The 17363-nt window shown below is 44.6% G+C and overlaps 1 protein-coding gene across 1 annotated transcript in view; it reads left to right on the top strand.

The window, feature by feature from the left end:
* Positions 1 to 17363, top strand: part of PCSK6 (proprotein convertase subtilisin/kexin type 6) — a 93616-nt gene that overhangs the window by 46058 nt on the left and 30195 nt on the right. The window contains exons 8-12 of the mRNA XM_066634821.1: positions 913 to 1125; positions 2844 to 2944; positions 5696 to 5799; positions 10354 to 10471; positions 15193 to 15381. Of these exons, the coding sequence (XP_066490918.1) occupies positions 913 to 1125; positions 2844 to 2944; positions 5696 to 5799; positions 10354 to 10471; positions 15193 to 15381 (725 nt within the window). The remainder of the gene's footprint in view (positions 1 to 912; positions 1126 to 2843; positions 2945 to 5695; positions 5800 to 10353; positions 10472 to 15192; positions 15382 to 17363) is intronic.

The following is a 17363-nucleotide window of genomic DNA, read 5'->3' on the forward strand; positions in this document are numbered from 1 at the left end:
GAAAATTTTTAACACCCCCATACAACAAAATCAAATCAATTAAGTAAATTAAAAGTTTACAGTAAGTATGTTTAAAGATTTATTTAAAATAATAAAGAGCCCTCCCTAACCCTCCCAAGCAGTTGCTGATCTGTTTAGAAAGAAATTTTCCAACTATCCGAAAGGCTACAATCCTATCCACACTTACCCAGGAGTAAGCCCCATTGACTGTCATTGTTAAAAGCATATATACAGTGGTCTGTTAAAAGTACAGATCTGTCTCATTTCCCCAAATGCAGTCACGTACCATGTGACGTCAAATCTAATATATTAAAAATAAAATATACATTGATATGAATGGGGACCCATCTGAAATTGGCTCGCAACCCACCTAGTGTGTCCTGACTCACAGAAACCATGCATGTGGGGTGTTGTCTATTTGAATGTTGACTATGGAGTTCTAGTTACATATAGGTTGGTAGCTTAAATGAGTTATTGATAAGGTTATACACAGACTCTTGGCAAGGCTCCTCACATGGGCCTGTAGCAAGAGCATTTCCTATTGGCTGATTCTCTCTTCCAAACCATGTTCCCCCAAACCACTGTTTCCCTCCGCTGCCCCTTGTATTCCATGCTTGCTATCTGTCTTCAGAATAAGAAATAAATACCAAAACAGCGTGTTGTTTCTCCCCTCCCTGAAAGATTGTTTAGACATTCACTAAATACTGTACCATTATCTCAAGATTGAGTGGTGGGGACTTTGTTGTTGGAACAAACAGGCTACTTTTGGGCTAACTGTTGGGCTGGTGGTACTGGCTCCATTGATTTGGCCTGCAGATACCCTTGAATGTGGGAAGGTGTAAGGAGATTGAAATCCAGGCAATCTGACTCACGTTTCATATCTACTCCCCCCCCCCCCCATCCAACACTTAGGGCCGTAAAGGACGAGGTTCCATTTTTGTCTGGGCTTCTGGAAACGGTGGCAGAGAAGGTGATCACTGCTCTTGTGATGGATACACCAACAGCATTTACACAGTGTCTGTCAGCAGTACCACTGAGAATGGGAACAAGCCGTGGTACCTGGAGGAATGTGCATCCACCCTTGCTACAACCTACAGTAGCGGCGCATTCTATGAGCGGCAAATTGTAAGTAAACAAACCAGGTGGCCATTTAACTGTATTGTTTATTGGGGTCAGGGCTATGACCTGCGATACCCAAATTTAGATTTAAGAGCATAAGAACAGCCCCACTGGACCAGGCCATAGGTCCATCTAGTCCAGCTTCCTGTATCTCAAAGCGGCCCCACCAAATGCCCCAGGGAGCACACAAGTTAACAAGAGACCTGCATCCTGGTGCCCTCCCTTGCATTGGCATTCTGACATAGCCCATTTCTAAAATCAGGAGGTTGCGCATAAATATCATGGCTTGAAACCCATAATGGATTTTAACTCCAGAAACTTGTCCAATCCACTTTTAAGGGCATCCAGGCCAGATGCTGTCACCACATCCTGTGGCAAGGAGTTCCACAGACCAACCATATGCTGAGTAAAAGATTTTCTTTTGTCTGTCCTAACCCTCCCAACACTCAATTTTAGTGGATGTCCCCTGGTTCTGATGTTATGTGAGAGTGTAAAGAGCATCTATCTATCCACTTTATCCTTCCCATGCATAATTTTGTATGTCTCAATCATGCCCCCCTCAGGCGCCTCTTTTTTAGGCTGAAGAGGCCCAAACGCCATGGCCTTTCCTCATAAGGAAGGTGCCCCAGCCCCGTAATCATCTTAGTCGCTCTCTTTTGCACCTTTTCCATTTCCACTATGTCTTTTTTGAGATGTGGCAACCAGAACTGGACACAATACTCCAGGTGCGGCCTTACCATCGATTTGTACAACAGTATTATAATATTAGCCATTTTGTTCTCAACACCTTTTCTAATGATCCTAAGTATAGAATTGGCCTTCTTTGCTGCCGCCGCACATTGGGTCGACACTTTCATCCACCACCACCCCAAGATCTCTCTCCTGATCTGTCACAGACAGCTCAGAACCCATCAGCCTATATGTGAAGTTTTGATTTTTTTGCCCCAATGTGCATGGCTTTACACTTACTGACATTGAAGCGCATCTGCATTTTGCTGCCCATTTTGCCAGTCTGGAGAGATCCTTCTGGAGCTCCTCACAATCCCTTCTGGTCTTCACCACTCAGAAAAGTTTGGTGTCATCTGCAAACTTAGCCACCTCACTGCTCAACCCTGTCTCCAGGTCATTTATGAAGAGGTTGAAAAGCACCGGTCCCAGGACAGATTCTTCGGGCACACCGCTTTTCACCTCTTTCCATTGTGAAAATTGCCCAATGACACCCACTCTCTGTTTCCTGGTCTTCAACCAGTTCTCAATCCAGGAGAGGACCTGTCCTCTAATTCCCTGACTGTGGAGTTTTTTCAGTAGCCTTTGGTGAGGGACCGTGTCGAACGCCTTCTGAAAGTCCAGATATATAATGTCCACAGGTTCTCCCACATCCACATGCCTTTTCAAAGAATTCTATAAGGTTTGTGAGGCAAGACTTACCCTTACAGAAGCCATGCTGACTCTCCCTCAGCAAGGCCTGTTCGTCTATGCGTTTTGAGATCCTATCTTTGATGAGGCATTCCACCATCTTACCGGGTATAGATGTTAAGCTGACTGGCCTATAGTTTCCCGGGTCCCCCCCCCTTTCCCTTTTTAAAGATCTTTTAAAGATTTGGTATACGTGTTCTCCACCTCTGTTTCCCTAAGTTCAGTTAGAGGACTTGGGATAGAGGTTAAGCAGGAAATGCATAGTGGTCGCACCCAAGCTAATAGCTGCACCAACTTTGTGTCATTAGGTTACCACAGACCTGAGGAGACGCTGCACAGATGGCCACACTGGAACCTCCGTGTCTGCCCCCATGGTGGCAGGAATCATCGCTCTGGCTTTGGAGGCCAAGTAAGAGCTTCCTTTCTTTCTGTGACTGTTGAGAAATTCATTGGTGAAGCAAGACTCTGGTTTTTGTGCTTGATCTCTTTGGGGAATGTGGAACATATGAAGAAGGCAACATGACAGTGTTACCTTCAGAAGGTTCAGGGAACACTTCACTGTCGGCCCAACCAAGCTGAGAGTTGAGCTTCACACATATGTTTTATGTAAATGAGGATCTGAGATCTTCTGCATGCAGAACCTGTTCTCTACCACTCAGCTACAGCTCCATTCCCAGAAGTGTAGAAGGGACATTGATTATTACGTGGGTATTTTGTGTTCCGCACATGTGCATTTACTTGCGTCTGCACTCACTGTGTTCTATCAGCGCTGCACACCTTGGAAAGTTAACTTCAAGAGGCCCAGAGAAGGGGAAGGAAATTACTGCAAATGTGTGCATGCTGACCACATTTTTAAAAGGCATTACAATCTCTCCCCCAGATGTAGGCAATAAGAACCTTTATGTTCTCATTTGGGGGCAATAAGGACTTTTGTGTCCTTATTGGCCTTAAAAGGGGATTAGACAAGCCACTAGACAAAGAGGAGGACTTATTCACTGCAAGCTGTTGGTCATGATGCACCTCCATGTTCAGGCGCAGTTCACTTATGAAGATATGTTGCTGGGAGTGGCAGTAGCAACAGAGAGCTATTGCAGGGAAGAGCTGTTTGGCCACAGTGGCAAAGATGATTTGGACATGATGGATGTTTGAGTGTTTCTTATGTCCTTAATGTTTTACCAAAGAGTAACAATTTTTGTCTGTTACAATAAACATAAGGGAGATTTTTGTGACAGGCTTTTTTTTTATATAATAGTGAAAGCTTTCATGTGCAAGAGTGTGTGCTGTGGGATTGCATCCAACATAATAGGATCTAGTCTGCAAATGCTTGTGCCATCATATATCTGTTAGGCTTTAAGAGGCCACAAGGTTCTTTGCATAGACTAGGGAGAGTCCCTGATAATGAAAATGCTGCTTTTTCCTTTGTTTAGCCCAAGTTTAATCTCAGACTTCTGAACTTGTTTTATTTTTAGAATGGGGAAGGGAAAAAATAAAAGAACTCCAAGCTTAGACTGCTGACTTCTTTTAATGTTCCCATGCTGTGATCTTGGCTCTTATCACTAATATATTGTTAGCTGCTGTGAGCTCACAGCGGCCGAGGCAGTTAATTTGTTACATTATTGTGACGGAGGATGTGGAAATGTCTTGCCAACACAAGTGGAGCCGGCAAATTTGGTCTGTCCTCCCCACCCTTTTTCCATTTTTTAAACCTATGTTGTGTGAACACAGTTTGAAGAGAACACTGTGTTCATTACAAATAAATTAGAGAGCTCTGTAAATTTCAGAACTGTTTAGCTCCTGACATAAAATGCACCATTAAGTATCTGGGACCAAACGTGTTAAGTGATGCTGAGCCTTCTGATGTTCCCTTTTATTGCCAGCAAGAAAATGAATTGTCATTTCTGTTGCTAAATACTCTGATATAATTATAAATCAGCACTCAAGATGCTTTAAGGAACACCCTACAGGGCAAAAGACATCACAGCATAATGTGATAGAGTGGAACTGCAGTTCTTACAAATATTTTTTTGGGTTTTAAAAAAGTTATTACAATACTCGTCTTGCTCTGCAACAACCAAAGTTCTTAAATTTAAGAGGTATTTACTGAAATCTTCAAATACATGAGAGCCACAGGTAACAGCCTTCTGTAGTGGAATTTTCCCCTTTATTCATCTTTCCTCAAAAGCACCAGCATACCTGTCACCCCTTTTACACAGAATAGAAACACCCCTTTTACACAGCCTAATGCAGTCAGGAGTGTCAATCGAGCTACTGACTTAGAACATCTTATTTTACTTCTCTGCGACCATTCATTGGGTTAGATCCTAAGAATGTCCATTTGTGAAAGAAGGCCCTTTTGATGGGTGTGTGGGTTTTTTTTTTTTTTGCTGTTTTCTACACTTCCTTCTGCAGTACTTTGCATCCTCTGAAAATGAGCTGACGTTCAGGGGGTGCAGGTAGGGGGAATCAGACAAAATTACCCCTCTTTCCTTGTCCGCACAAAACTTCTTCCTTGATTGGAAGATGTCCTTTGATAAAACTCATTAATATATACCAGGGGTGCCCAAACCCCGGACCTGGGGCCACTTGCGGCCCTCAAGGCCTCTCAATGCAGCCCTCAGGGAGCCCCCAGTCTCCAGTGAGCCTCTGGCCCTCTGGAGCTTTGTTGGAGCCCACACTGGCCCAACGCAACTGCTCTCAGAGTGAGGGCGACTGTTTGACCTCTCACATTAGCTGTGGGATGAGGGCTCCCTCCATTGTTTGTTGTTTCACATCTGTGATGCAGTAGCGGCAGCAAAGGAAAGGCCAGCCTTGCTTTGTGCAAGGCCTTTTATAGACCTTGAGCTATTGCAAGGCCTTCACTCATTCACATAAGTTCATCTTTAATATATTCATTTATTTAAACTTATGTAAATTTATTCAAATTTTAAATGTAAATTAATTCTTCCCCCCCCCCGGCCCCCGACACAGTGTCAGAGAGATGATGCGGCCCTCCTGCCAAAAACTTTGGACACACCTGATATATACCAACTAATTCATGTTTGATGGTTTCTTTGCGGTTGATTTGTCCCTTTTCTTCCTTTAAAAACCTGCTTCCAGCTTAGCCAAGACTTTCTCTTATGTTTTTTTTTTGTCTGTCTGTCCTTTCTTCCACAAACTTTAGCCCTTCTTTAACCTGGCGGGACGTTCAACATTTGCTTGTGAAAACATCTCGACCGGTACATCTCTCAGCCCCTGACTGGAAGGCAAACGGAGCTGGACGCCGAGGTGAGGCAAAGTGGATGCATTTGGCTGGGTGCAGTTTCCTATAAACAAAGATGGAGAGGTCTCCAAGGAAACCTTTGTCCAGCAGAACAGGGAAGATTGTGGTGTTAATTCCAGGAAAGCTCCTTAATGGGACCTCATGGAGATGTTTGGTACCCTGCTGATCTTCTGAAACTTCACAGCTTACAATCTTCTTTCCCCTAAAGAGCAAAAAGGGTGCGATCTATAATAGTTAGCACTTAAAGAATCCACTGTGCTTCAAGTGCATTTTCTCAGTAATCCCTGTTAGCAGTACTATCCACATATTGCAGATGGGGTTTGAGGCCACAAGGGCCTCAATATCTTTTTAATTGCCCTCTTTCTCGCTCACCCATACCCATACCACCATAATCTGTAATAAATATTTGAGTTCCAACATATATCAAACATCTTGCACCAAATAGAAAAGATAATATGACTGCAATCCTACCCATACTTTCCAGACGCTTGCGCAGGGCTCCCCGCACCCCAGGACAGCTGCTGCAGGAATTGGTGAGTCCCCAGTCCCTGCAGCCCCATTAGCAATGCGATCCTGGGGATCGCATCGTTACCTCCTCGCTGCCCCCATCCTCAAGGGGGCAGAGGTCAGGGACTTCAGGCTGGGGCATCGCGACACCCCACTTTGAAAACCCTTGGTGTAGGCACCTCTGGAGGCAGAATAGAGTGGATAAGCAGCTGGGCATAGGATTGTGCTATAAAGTGTTCCAGTATGTCCTAACAAGAGCCCTTTTTGTTAACTGTATCATGGTGATCCTTTCCCTCTCAAAGGGGGATCAAGCCGGTTTGATCAGTACCACAAATTCTGTTCTATGATTCACTCCCCCGAAGCTGCAATTAGACCTGCTGAGGAAAAAAAAAAAAAAGACCAATAGACTACAGATATCTTTCCACCCCACTGGGGCTAACAAAAATTGTGAGAAAAGTTTGATTGGGTAAAGAATTAAACCTCCCATTCTCAATACCACTCCCCAGGTGTAAAGAGCAGCATTTGTGTTACACCTGCCTCTCTCTTTGAATCCAGCAGAAAGGTCTGCAAAAGTCTGTTGCAGTTTAGGGCTCCATACTACTAGTACTTCCAGAGCACCTGGAAAAAAAAATCGACTGCAGAGAGCACCATCATGGTCTTCAGAATATATTTGATATCTCAGTCAGACTCATCCATGTAATGGAGCAGTCCTCTTGAATGCTCCATGCCATAGCAGTTTACAGTCACTGTTTACAGGGAAATATCACCACCAAGAGAGAAACCTGTTTGATTCATCTGAGGTTCTTTATAATTAGAAATGTATCTTCCCACCTACCTGGCACTTTGGGGGATTAAGTTATAAACCTGAATCAATATCCACTAAGTTTCCTGAGCTGGAGGGCTTGCATATCCATTTCTAAAAGCTTTTTCTATTACATGTCCCATAGACCCAGCAGGCAATGGTTATTGCCTCACCCAAGGTCCAATAATCCCCTTGGAAGCTTTTTTTTTATGAATGGATATTTCTAAGCTCCTGTCTGTTTCAGCAGGAGAAATCTGAGCAGTGGCGAATGATGCAAAAAGAAAATAGTTTCTTGAGAAGGCTTAACTTTTACCGAATTGGAGTGTTGGCAGTCTGAGGAAACTCCTGCATTTTTGTTTTCGCTGGATGTGACCGAATATTGTCAAAGTTCAGAACCAGCCCTCTTGAAAATTAAATTCTGCCTCCTATGTGTGCTTTCAGTGACCTTACTGTGATCCTTTCGGTAAGAATTTTCCCTGCTGCTGCTGAAAACAAAATCTGTAGTGACTGGATTTTCTGCCTAGAAACTTGAGACTATTTTAATTGGGGGTTAAGGTTGTGTGCAAACAGACGAACCTGGCAAGTACCTTGTACTTCCCCCTCTAGTACACCACTGATTAAAATTTGTCTTCCTGCGTGGTACATTACTTAAAATGCTCAGGTTTTCCTACAGATGCTAGTTGGCTTTGCTTTAACCTAAAAAAATGTTATGAATATAACTCGGAGTCTGACTTGGACTTATTGCTGCAGATATGGTTTGACCCAAGTTCTTAATATACTAGCACAGTGGTTCTCTCACATTTAGCACTGGGACCCACTTTTTAGAATGAGAATCTGTTGGGACCCACTGGAAATGATGACTGGAAGTGACAACCCATCAAGCAGGAACATGTTTTACAATCCTAGGCTGCAATCCTATCCACACTTACCCAGGAGGAAGTCCCATTTAATATCATTGTTAAAGCAAGATACACAGTAGCTTGTTACAAGTACAGGTCTGTAAAATTTCCCCAAATGCAGTCACATACCAGGGTAGCATCAAGTCTAATATATTAAAAATAATATATTGAAATGAATGGGGACCCACCTGAAATTGGCTTGCGACCCACCTAGTGGGTCCCGACCCACAGTTTGAGAAACACTGTACTAGCATGTAAATTCTACTCTTACGTCAATTCAGTATCCCAAGTCATGATATTAGTCAGGTACTGCCAGCAGAAGTACTTGCACAAATATTTAACATTGACTCATCACTTCATGCGCACACAAAGGTTCTCTGGTTAATACAGACCAGCATTTCTAAACGCTTGTCCCCTGCAGTACCACTTCACATGATCCACCTGTTGGAAGTACCACTGGAAGTAACTGGTGATGATGTCATTGCCAGTTAGTTCCAGATTGGGAGGCTAGACATAATGCAACAAACTCCAGTAAGAGTGCAGATGGGAGGGCACTTTCAAGCTTGTGAAAAACATACACTGGAGCTCTGCCCGCCAAGCCAAGCCTCCTACTGCTGCTTGATGTGTTGCATTGCTGGTCTCGCTGCCAGGTGGCAGGGGTCTGGGGGTCCCATGGGTACCACCAGACACTACCTCAAGTACCACAAGCTGTACAATTACTGCTGGTTGAGAAGAGCTGATAAAGACCTTAAGTACAATCAAAAGAACCATCAAGCAATTTGCAGGTTGAAGATGTGTTAAAAGCTAGAAAGCCTTTGTGAACTTTCCAAAAATAAGCAAATGCAACCTAGGAACTCACTAGATTTCAGTTAAATTAAGATGCAGTGGCAATTTTGCAGTTGTGAAAACCAAATTGCATAATTTGGTTCTGATTCCGATGGTGTTTGGAACACAAAGATTATTATATGAGGCTACCAAATTCTGATGGGTTCAGATATCACAGGAAACCAGGAATTCCTGCTTTGAGAATGAATCTTGCCTCTACCATGAACTCACTAGGTCATCTTAGGTAAGCTATTCCTCTCAGCCCTCTATCTGCAATATGAGAATAGTAATACTCCAATTTTATGATTGTTGTAAAGTTTATGTTGAGTTAATAGACATGCAGCTCTTTGAATCTTCAGAAGCAATATACAAATGCTAGTTAGTTAGTTGGCAACCTTCAGTCTCGAAAGACTATGGTATCGCGCTCTGAAAGGTGGTTCTGGAACAGCGTCTAGTGTGGCTGAAAAGGCCGATTCGGGAGTGACAATCCCTTCCACACTGGGAGCAAGTGCAGTCTGTCCCTGGCCTGTCTCCCTGGCTATGGGCCTTCCTTCTTTGCCGCTTTGCCTCAGACTGTTGGCCAACTGTCTCTTCAAACTGGGAAAGGCCATGTTGCACAGCCTGCCTCCAAGCGGGCCGCTCAGAGGCCAGGGTTTCCCACTTGTTGAGGTTCACTCCTAAGGCCTTCAGATCCCTCTTGCAGATGTCCTTGTATCGCAGCTGTGGTCTACCCGTAGGGCGCTTTCCTTGCACGAGTTCTCCATAGAGGAGATCCTTTGGGATCCGGCCATCATCCATTCTCACGACATGACCGAGCCAACGCAGGCGTCTCTGTTTCAGTAGTGCATACATGCTAGGGATTCCAGCACGTTCCAGGGCTGTGTTGTTTGGAACTTTGTCCTGCCAGGTGATGCCGAGAATACGTCGGAGGCAGCGCATGTGGAAAGCATTCAGTTTCCTCTCCTGTTGTGAGTGGAGAGTCCATGACTCGCTGCAGTACAGAAGTGTACTCAGGACGCAAGCTCTGTAGACCTGGGTCTTGGTATGTTCCGTCAGTTTCTTGTTGGACCAGACTCTCTTTGTGAGTCTGGAAAACGTGGTAGCTGCTTTACCGATGCGTTTGTTTAGCTCAGTATCGAGAGAAAGAGTGTCGGAGATCGTTGAGCCAAGGTACACAAAGTCATGAACAACCTCCAGTTCATGCGCAGTGATTGTAATGCAGGGAGGTGAGTCCACATCCTGAACCATGACCTGTGTTTTCTTCAGGCTGATTGTCAGTCCAAAATCTTGGCAGGCCTTGCTAAAACGATCCATGAGCTGCTGGAGATCTTTGGCAGAGTGGGTAGTGACAGCTGCATCGTCGGCAAAGAGGAAGTCACGCAGACATTTCAGCTGGACTTTGGACTTTGCTCTCAGTCTGGAGAGGTTGAAGAGCTTTCCACAAATGCTAAGTGTTGTCATTTGCTATTGTCATGAAAACAATTATTTAATATGCCAGTGAATCTCTGAGACCCCTATCTTTTCAGTTAGCCATTTGTATGGCTTTGGCCTGGTAGATGCAGAAGCTCTTGTTGTTGAAGCGAAGAAGTGGAGAACAGTCCCTGCCCAGCACATTTGTATTGGCACCTCCAACAGAAGGACTTGGTGAGTATCCAATTTGCTTCCCTCCCCTTTGCCACATCCATATCATTTTCTTTGGGAACAACACTGAAAGTTTGCCTCACGATTTTCCATGCAGGATCCCAAGACATTTCATTAAGTGAAAGTTTATTCTGTAAACTGGAGAAGGGCTGGAGCCTGTGGCAACTCTTCCCTGATACACAGGACACTGACATTACCTATGCACTAGAGAGTAAAAGATGCTCTTCTGTGACCTTCATTCTGCATGTGGCTTTAGAAAAGGCTCTCTGTGGTTCTTGAGATGTATTGCCCTCAACCATGGTTAGCACTAACCATGGTAAAATCAGCTTTAAGGCTGCATTTCTAAAATTGTCAACCAGGACCTCTTTGGGAGGTGCTGGATACCCTTGCCAGTCTCCAAGGGAACCTAATGCTTTCAGCTTGGTCAGTAATAACTGAATATTTGCAGTTTTCTTCAGCAGCATGATTAATTTAGGGTGAGGATAGAGAGACAAGCCATTAACCTTTTGGGTTCAGATCCAGTTCTTCAGTATATTCTGAACTCTCTGATTCAGACACTCAGTAGCGTCCAAGGCGGGGCAAAGCGCTAAGTTTTGCAGAGCACCTCAGTATGCCCTGGAAGCTGCCCCTTGCCATCAGAGCCATTTTGAGATGCCTCCACACTGCTCTCAATTCTGCACTGCCACTCAGAATGGCTCCGATGGCGCGGGGTGGGGGGAGCAGCTACTGCAGACACTAAAAAAGTGTGAAAATGTTTCATTAACTGTTTCACACCCTGTGAACTGTTTTACATAAATGTGCATAACAATATCTGCAACTCTAAATAACGAACACAGAACAGCGATAACTTAAAAAAAATAAGTGCCTAATTATTGAGCCACTTACTTTAACCTGTTTGCCACTTTTTTGAGTTTAGGGGTTCAGTTCTAGTTTTGGTTCAAGGCATCCAAGAGCTTTTAGGTTTGGGTTTAGTTCCCTAAGAGTAGTATAGCATAGTGGTGAAGAAACTGAAGTCACAATCCTATGCTTGTCTGTTCAGAAGCAACAAGCAGTCACTGGCTCATGCCTTCCTTCCGCTGTAAACGCACTTGGTGGCCTTAAGAAACCAGTCATTCTCAGCTTACTCACCCCTTGATCTGCAATATGGAATAATAATACTCGTCTACCTTATAGGGTTGTTGCAGGGATTACCAGGAGATATTACATGTGAAGTGCTTTGAATATTTAAAAGCTCAAGGCAAATGCTAATTGTTATTATTAGTTCCTGTTCACAGAGACAACCACTCTGTTGAACTGGAATTTGCATTTGTGTTCAGTTTCACTCCCTGGTGGGGGCCATACCGGCCTCTCCAGCTGCATAGCAAGAGGGGAAGGGAGAAACTTCCCTTCCCTGTCACAACAGTGCTTACCCTCTCCTTTGCCATCAGACTGCAGTGCAACTGGGGAGATAGCAGCAGCCCAGCAGAGATGCATCTGGAGCCATTCCCAGAGCCAGCAGCCCTGACCCTTGAGTGGCTGCACAGTTTGAGCAATGAATGAATAGAAGGAGCTGCTGCTTTGCTAGAGTAATCTGGCTACAGGGATTCTTTGTCTGGGGCAGGAGGTTTTTCTTAATTGGAGAAAGAGGGGAGAAAAGGAGCAAGCTCAGTGGATGGTCTGGGGGAGCCTCTGAGCTGCAATGCAGCTGAGGCTATCTGGACAGGAGATTCATGTATCAGTGGGCTATAAGGAGATTGTATAAGTTGTTGCTTTTTAAAAAAAGGAAATGCAGTGTGCCCTTTTTTGTTTTTTTTGCTCAATAATAGACTGAATTTCAGTACTGTGAGCAGTGCCAAGAGCAGAGTATATTTAAAAGGAAAGCTAGAGTTCAAAAAGTTTGAGAACTGTTTGATTGGTATATAAAGGAACAGCAACCTTGCTGAGTTTTAACTCTCTCTCCTGTATGGTTTGGCTCAAGCTCGGACCAAAGGCTATAATCACCCACTCTCTGAGTGAATGAACTGGACAGAAGGTAGATTGGGATCTGCTGAGGGTGATTTGCAGTAGATTAGCAAGGATTTCTGACTCCAGGTTCTTAACAGCAAGTGGAATTGCAAGGCAAAAAACACACACACCAATAATTCTTGGCCCTGGTTGGCCTCCTGCTAATTGCTTTCCCTGCAAACCTCAGTGTTCCTCAGATGTAAAATAAGAGCCTTTGATCAGGGCTGTGTGCAACTCTTGCTGTCCAGTTTGGCAGTGTTTATATTGGAATCCCTGCTGCTATAGATAGATTTCTAGTTGTCTTTGTAGATCATTCCAGTGCTTGGTTCAGGGGGTGCAGCAGGTAATTGGCTCCACCTCCTGAACCACTATTTTCCATCTGACTCCACCACTTGGCTACTGTTTTGTACATGGTTGGTTGATTCCATAGTTGGTGGAATCAAAGTTTCAGTAAAAAAACAAATTAGATCCTGCAAGCTGCACATTTGGCCACCCTAAATTAATTTACTTGGGGCTTGCTTCTTGTAAAGCTACATGAACAGATATTCTGAGGTTTCCCCAGGCTCCCCCCCCCCACTTTGTTTTCTGTGTTTTTTCTTAAAAGTCTGTTTTCTGCTGGAGTCAGTTGGCTTGATTTGCATGTTGATGACTGGTTCTAATTACTGAACTGCATAAACTTGTTGTGATCCCTGAGAATGACTGGAAGTTAGTTCAACCTGTGAGTTCCCTGCTTATGTGAGCAACCTCCCTCTTCCCCACCTTCCCCCCCATCACAGGGTGGGGTTAAGTTACAACAGAAAAATACAGAACAGAAATACAACAGAAATAATACAACAAGAAGAAAATACAACAGAAAAATAAGAACGGAAGTTCTTAAATGCAAGCAAACAAGGCACCAGTTTCTGAATTTATATTGATAAGCCATAGCATTATCTGAACAGGTGAAGGGACAATGAACATTGCATGGGCTTCCCATTTGTGACAATGAGGGGATGCCATAAGTCTGGAAAGTTATGCTCATATAGGGTTGCTTAGTTTGCTGAACAGAATGGGGAAGACTTTGTACAAGGAAGATTTATTTGTGCTTACATCAGATCTGTTATACACACAGCAGATTTGAACATGCAACATATAGGATCTGCTATAAAAGGTTTGCATTGGCTTCAGTTCATTTTCAGGCTTAATTCATGGGGCTGTTTTTGATTTTGAAGCCCTGATGACTTGGGACCAGGGCACTTAAAGGACCACCTTCTCCCACAAGAATGTAAGAAGAGCCCTGCTGGATCAGGCCAAAGGCTCATCTACTACAGCATCCTGTGACCCCACAGTGGCCACCAATTGTCTCTCAGCTACCCACAAACAGGCAATGATCATTTGCTGCCCCTGTATGCTGTCTCTGAACTCAAAAGTGGTATATAGTCACTATGTAGACTTGTCCTACATGAATGTGTCTAATCCCCTTTTAAAGCCATCTAGACCAGTGACCATCATCATATCCTAGGATGCTAAATTCCACAGACCATAATGATGCACTGGCCTCTGGTTCTAGTATAAGAAAGAGAAGAATCTGAAACGGAGATCTACTTCAGATATTCAAGGTTTTGATGAAACGTGGCTTTCTTGGCCTTGTGTGACATGTCTGTGTTTTGTATTAGCCGAATCTAATAGCAACTGCTTCAACATGTGCAAGTCAAGAACATTTTGAGCAAAACAGCATCTTGAAAATCAGTTCCTGCTGCATGCAAATAATGTTTTGAAGTCCCCTTGTTTAAAAAAAAAAAAATCACTGTCTCCCTGGGAAATGACATCACTGTTTATAGCTTTCATCGATTCTCCTTTTATGAGTAAGGCAAAATAAAAGGCAGAGGATGTAATCCCCCCTGAGAATCCTCTACCATATGCTCTGAAGCATCCCTGGAGCAAGTCTGGGGACTGACAAGCAGCTCCCTCCCAATAAATTAGACGTTAACAACATGCTCCAGATCCTGTACTGGGAGTTAGCTCATTGCTGGTGGGTGGTGGCTGCGTTGCGGAGAATGTGGCCTCTGAATGACAGCATGAAATCCTTTGCTGAAAGACATCCAAGAATGCAGTTGCAGTTGGCTCTTCTCTTCACAAGGGATATGAAGATGAGTCAGACTGACACATTTTTTCCCCTTGTGACTTGAAAAGTAGCAATTCTAAGGGCAGTCCATAGTATCATAAGTGTTCAAAGGGCTATCAGAGATCATCTAGTCCAGCCCCCCTCAGCACACCACAGCCACAGCATCCTTGATAAGTGGCCATCCAGCACTGCCTAAAACCATTACTGCATGAGACAGTTTGTTCTGGTGAAGGACAGCTTTTGCGGTGAGGAGACATTGGGGTCCAGATATATAATGTCCACGGGTTCTCCCGCATCCACATGCCTGTTGACGTTTTCAAAGAATTCTATAAGGTTCGTGAGGCAAGAACCCCCCCTTACAGAAGCCATGCTGATTCTCCCTCAGCAAGGCCTGTTCATCTATGTGTTTTGAGATTCTATCTTTGATGAGGCTTTCCACCATCTTACCCAGTGTAGATGTTATTTTAATTTTATTTTATTGTATTGCATTGTACTTACCTGTCATTATCTGTGGCTTTGATTGTTTTCTACAGATTATTTTCTACAAATCATAGTACCCTGGCTTTGCTGTTTGGGAAATGCCCGCTTTCTAAGGACCCTGGTCTCTTCATCATTTCCTTTATCTCCAACCATCTAGGTTCATCCCCACTAATAAGACGTTGCGGACGGCAACTGTAACGAATGCCTGTGCTGACCACCTGGACCATCATGTAGTTTACCTGGAGCATGTTGTGGTACGGGTTTCTATTGCCCATTCACGACGGGGAGACCTACAGATAAACCTGACCTCTCCTTCTGGAACAAAGTCGCAGCTCCTGGCAAGGAGGTGAGCTGAGCTCAATCACTACTATAATACACTTGTGCTCTTGGAAAATAATTGAGCATCAGATCTTCCTCTGTGGCCTGCAGGGCCACAGGTCACAGGTCTTCTATCAGGTCAAACCTCTGATCAGCATGGGTTGTGTGAGATCCCTGAGGCACAGTCACTCCAACCCATCTTCACAGAGGTTTGTTTAGCATCTAAACCAGTCCAGTGAATCTGGAGTGTGGAACATGATGGGACGGAAGGGAGATGGCTTGAGGAAGCTTCCCAGGAGGATCCTCCACCGTGGCTCCCAACGTGTGGCCAAAGTGGACTGTCTTGAAGGGGAATGCAGCCCTCTGCCTTCTCTGCTGAGGTCACCCCAGGACCTAACCTTCACATGAATTTTCCTGAGGGCAAGTGAGTTTAATGCAGGGAGTGGGAAGGGTTCTTCCCCCCAAGTCGACTTTCTGTGTTTCTTGGTTGGGCTGGTAGGCAGAGTGCCATGTTGGTCTCCTTCCAGTCAGTGTAAACATCTGTAACAAGAACTGAAGCAGTGGGGAGCTGTGTTGGTAAATGAGAGGTCAGCTGGCTGCTGGAGGCAGGCAAGGCAGAAGCTGGGAACCGGAAGTCGAAGAAGGACTCCTCGAATACAAGAGTGGAGCTAGAATTCCTACCCCTCTTAGGCAGTACTGCCATAGCCCCTGCTAAGCCAGAGCCCATGGGGATGCTTGTCAGGTGATTGTGGGGGAACTGCAACAGCACTGTAGCATGTCTTCCCTCAGTGCCTTTGACAATTCCCAGTTTTCCTGCCCCACATTGTTGTATCAGACACCAGGGTATCCAGGAATTGATAAATAGCACTGGAGGAAGAAAGAGGGCAGCCCGTGTCTGCTGCCTTTGCCTCCACTGCCTCCTGGTAAATCTTCCCTTTGACTGTCCAGCTGGGAAAGCCAACCAGGGACTGGGCCGAAAATGGGTGAGAGCCCTTCCTTAACTTCTGCCACTGTACATATTGGCATGGGGAGTGGGCCATTGGGATTTCTCCCCCCCCCCAGGGCTTTTGCTCTGGATCCCAAAAAGCCAAAGCCACCACAAAACTCTTTCACATTTTCCTGCGAGGTCAGACCCCGTCCCATGTGAAGGTCACGCAGACAAAACACAGTTATCCAGTGCATTCCTTCTAAAGGTCGCTATAGTTAGCCATTAAAACCACACAACACCAAAGAAGTGGTTGTAACACATTTTCTGGTGCGTGTCTTTGTTGACCTCCTTCAACCAAGTGTGTTTTGCGTAATCACCCATTCACAATGGGCCTCTTAGTCACGCTTTTTTCTTCTCTCTCCCCTTGTGTTTCTGTTGGTGGTACAGAAACTATAGATTCAGTGGGAAATAATGCATGGTGGGGAATTGCATCACCCGCTTCCTGCTGTAATTTTGCTTATTGTGAACAGGAACAGGAGTCCTTTATTCCACACTTGGATTTTTCTTTGTTAAAGATGCTGGCAGGATGTGTATTGCTAAGTCTAAGAAGCAGTCGAGCTACCCTGTTGGCACAAGTTGCTATATAGCAGCATTGTTCATGCAACACAAAGATAAACATTCTGGGATCTGTTGAGTATGGCTGGGTACATTTGTGTGCATTTTTGAGCTGAAGGTTTTATCAGGTATTTGCTTTTTGTGGTCTGCAGTGGCGTTGCTAGAGGGGGTGCAAAGCACTGTGTTTTTCAGGGAGCCTCATCATGGTGCGCAGGGGGTCCCTCCCTTTTGGAGCCATTCCAGGCACTGCCTGGAATGGTTCCAAAAGGGAGGGGCTGCTTGCACTCCATGGTGAGGCTCCCTGCAAAACTTAGTGCTTTGCACCCCCTCTAGCTACACCACTGGGTGTCTGTATTAAGTGTCTAGAGACTTTGCAATAGCAGTTGATATTTGATAGTATCTGACAGCTGGAATGCAGTAGCATTATTTGTCATTATTTGATTGATAGGTTGCATAAAAATTTAGTT

Source organism: Tiliqua scincoides, chromosome 8 (genome assembly GCF_035046505.1).
Source record: "Tiliqua scincoides isolate rTilSci1 chromosome 8, rTilSci1.hap2, whole genome shotgun sequence".
Classification (NCBI taxonomy): domain Eukaryota; kingdom Metazoa; phylum Chordata; class Lepidosauria; order Squamata; family Scincidae; genus Tiliqua; species Tiliqua scincoides.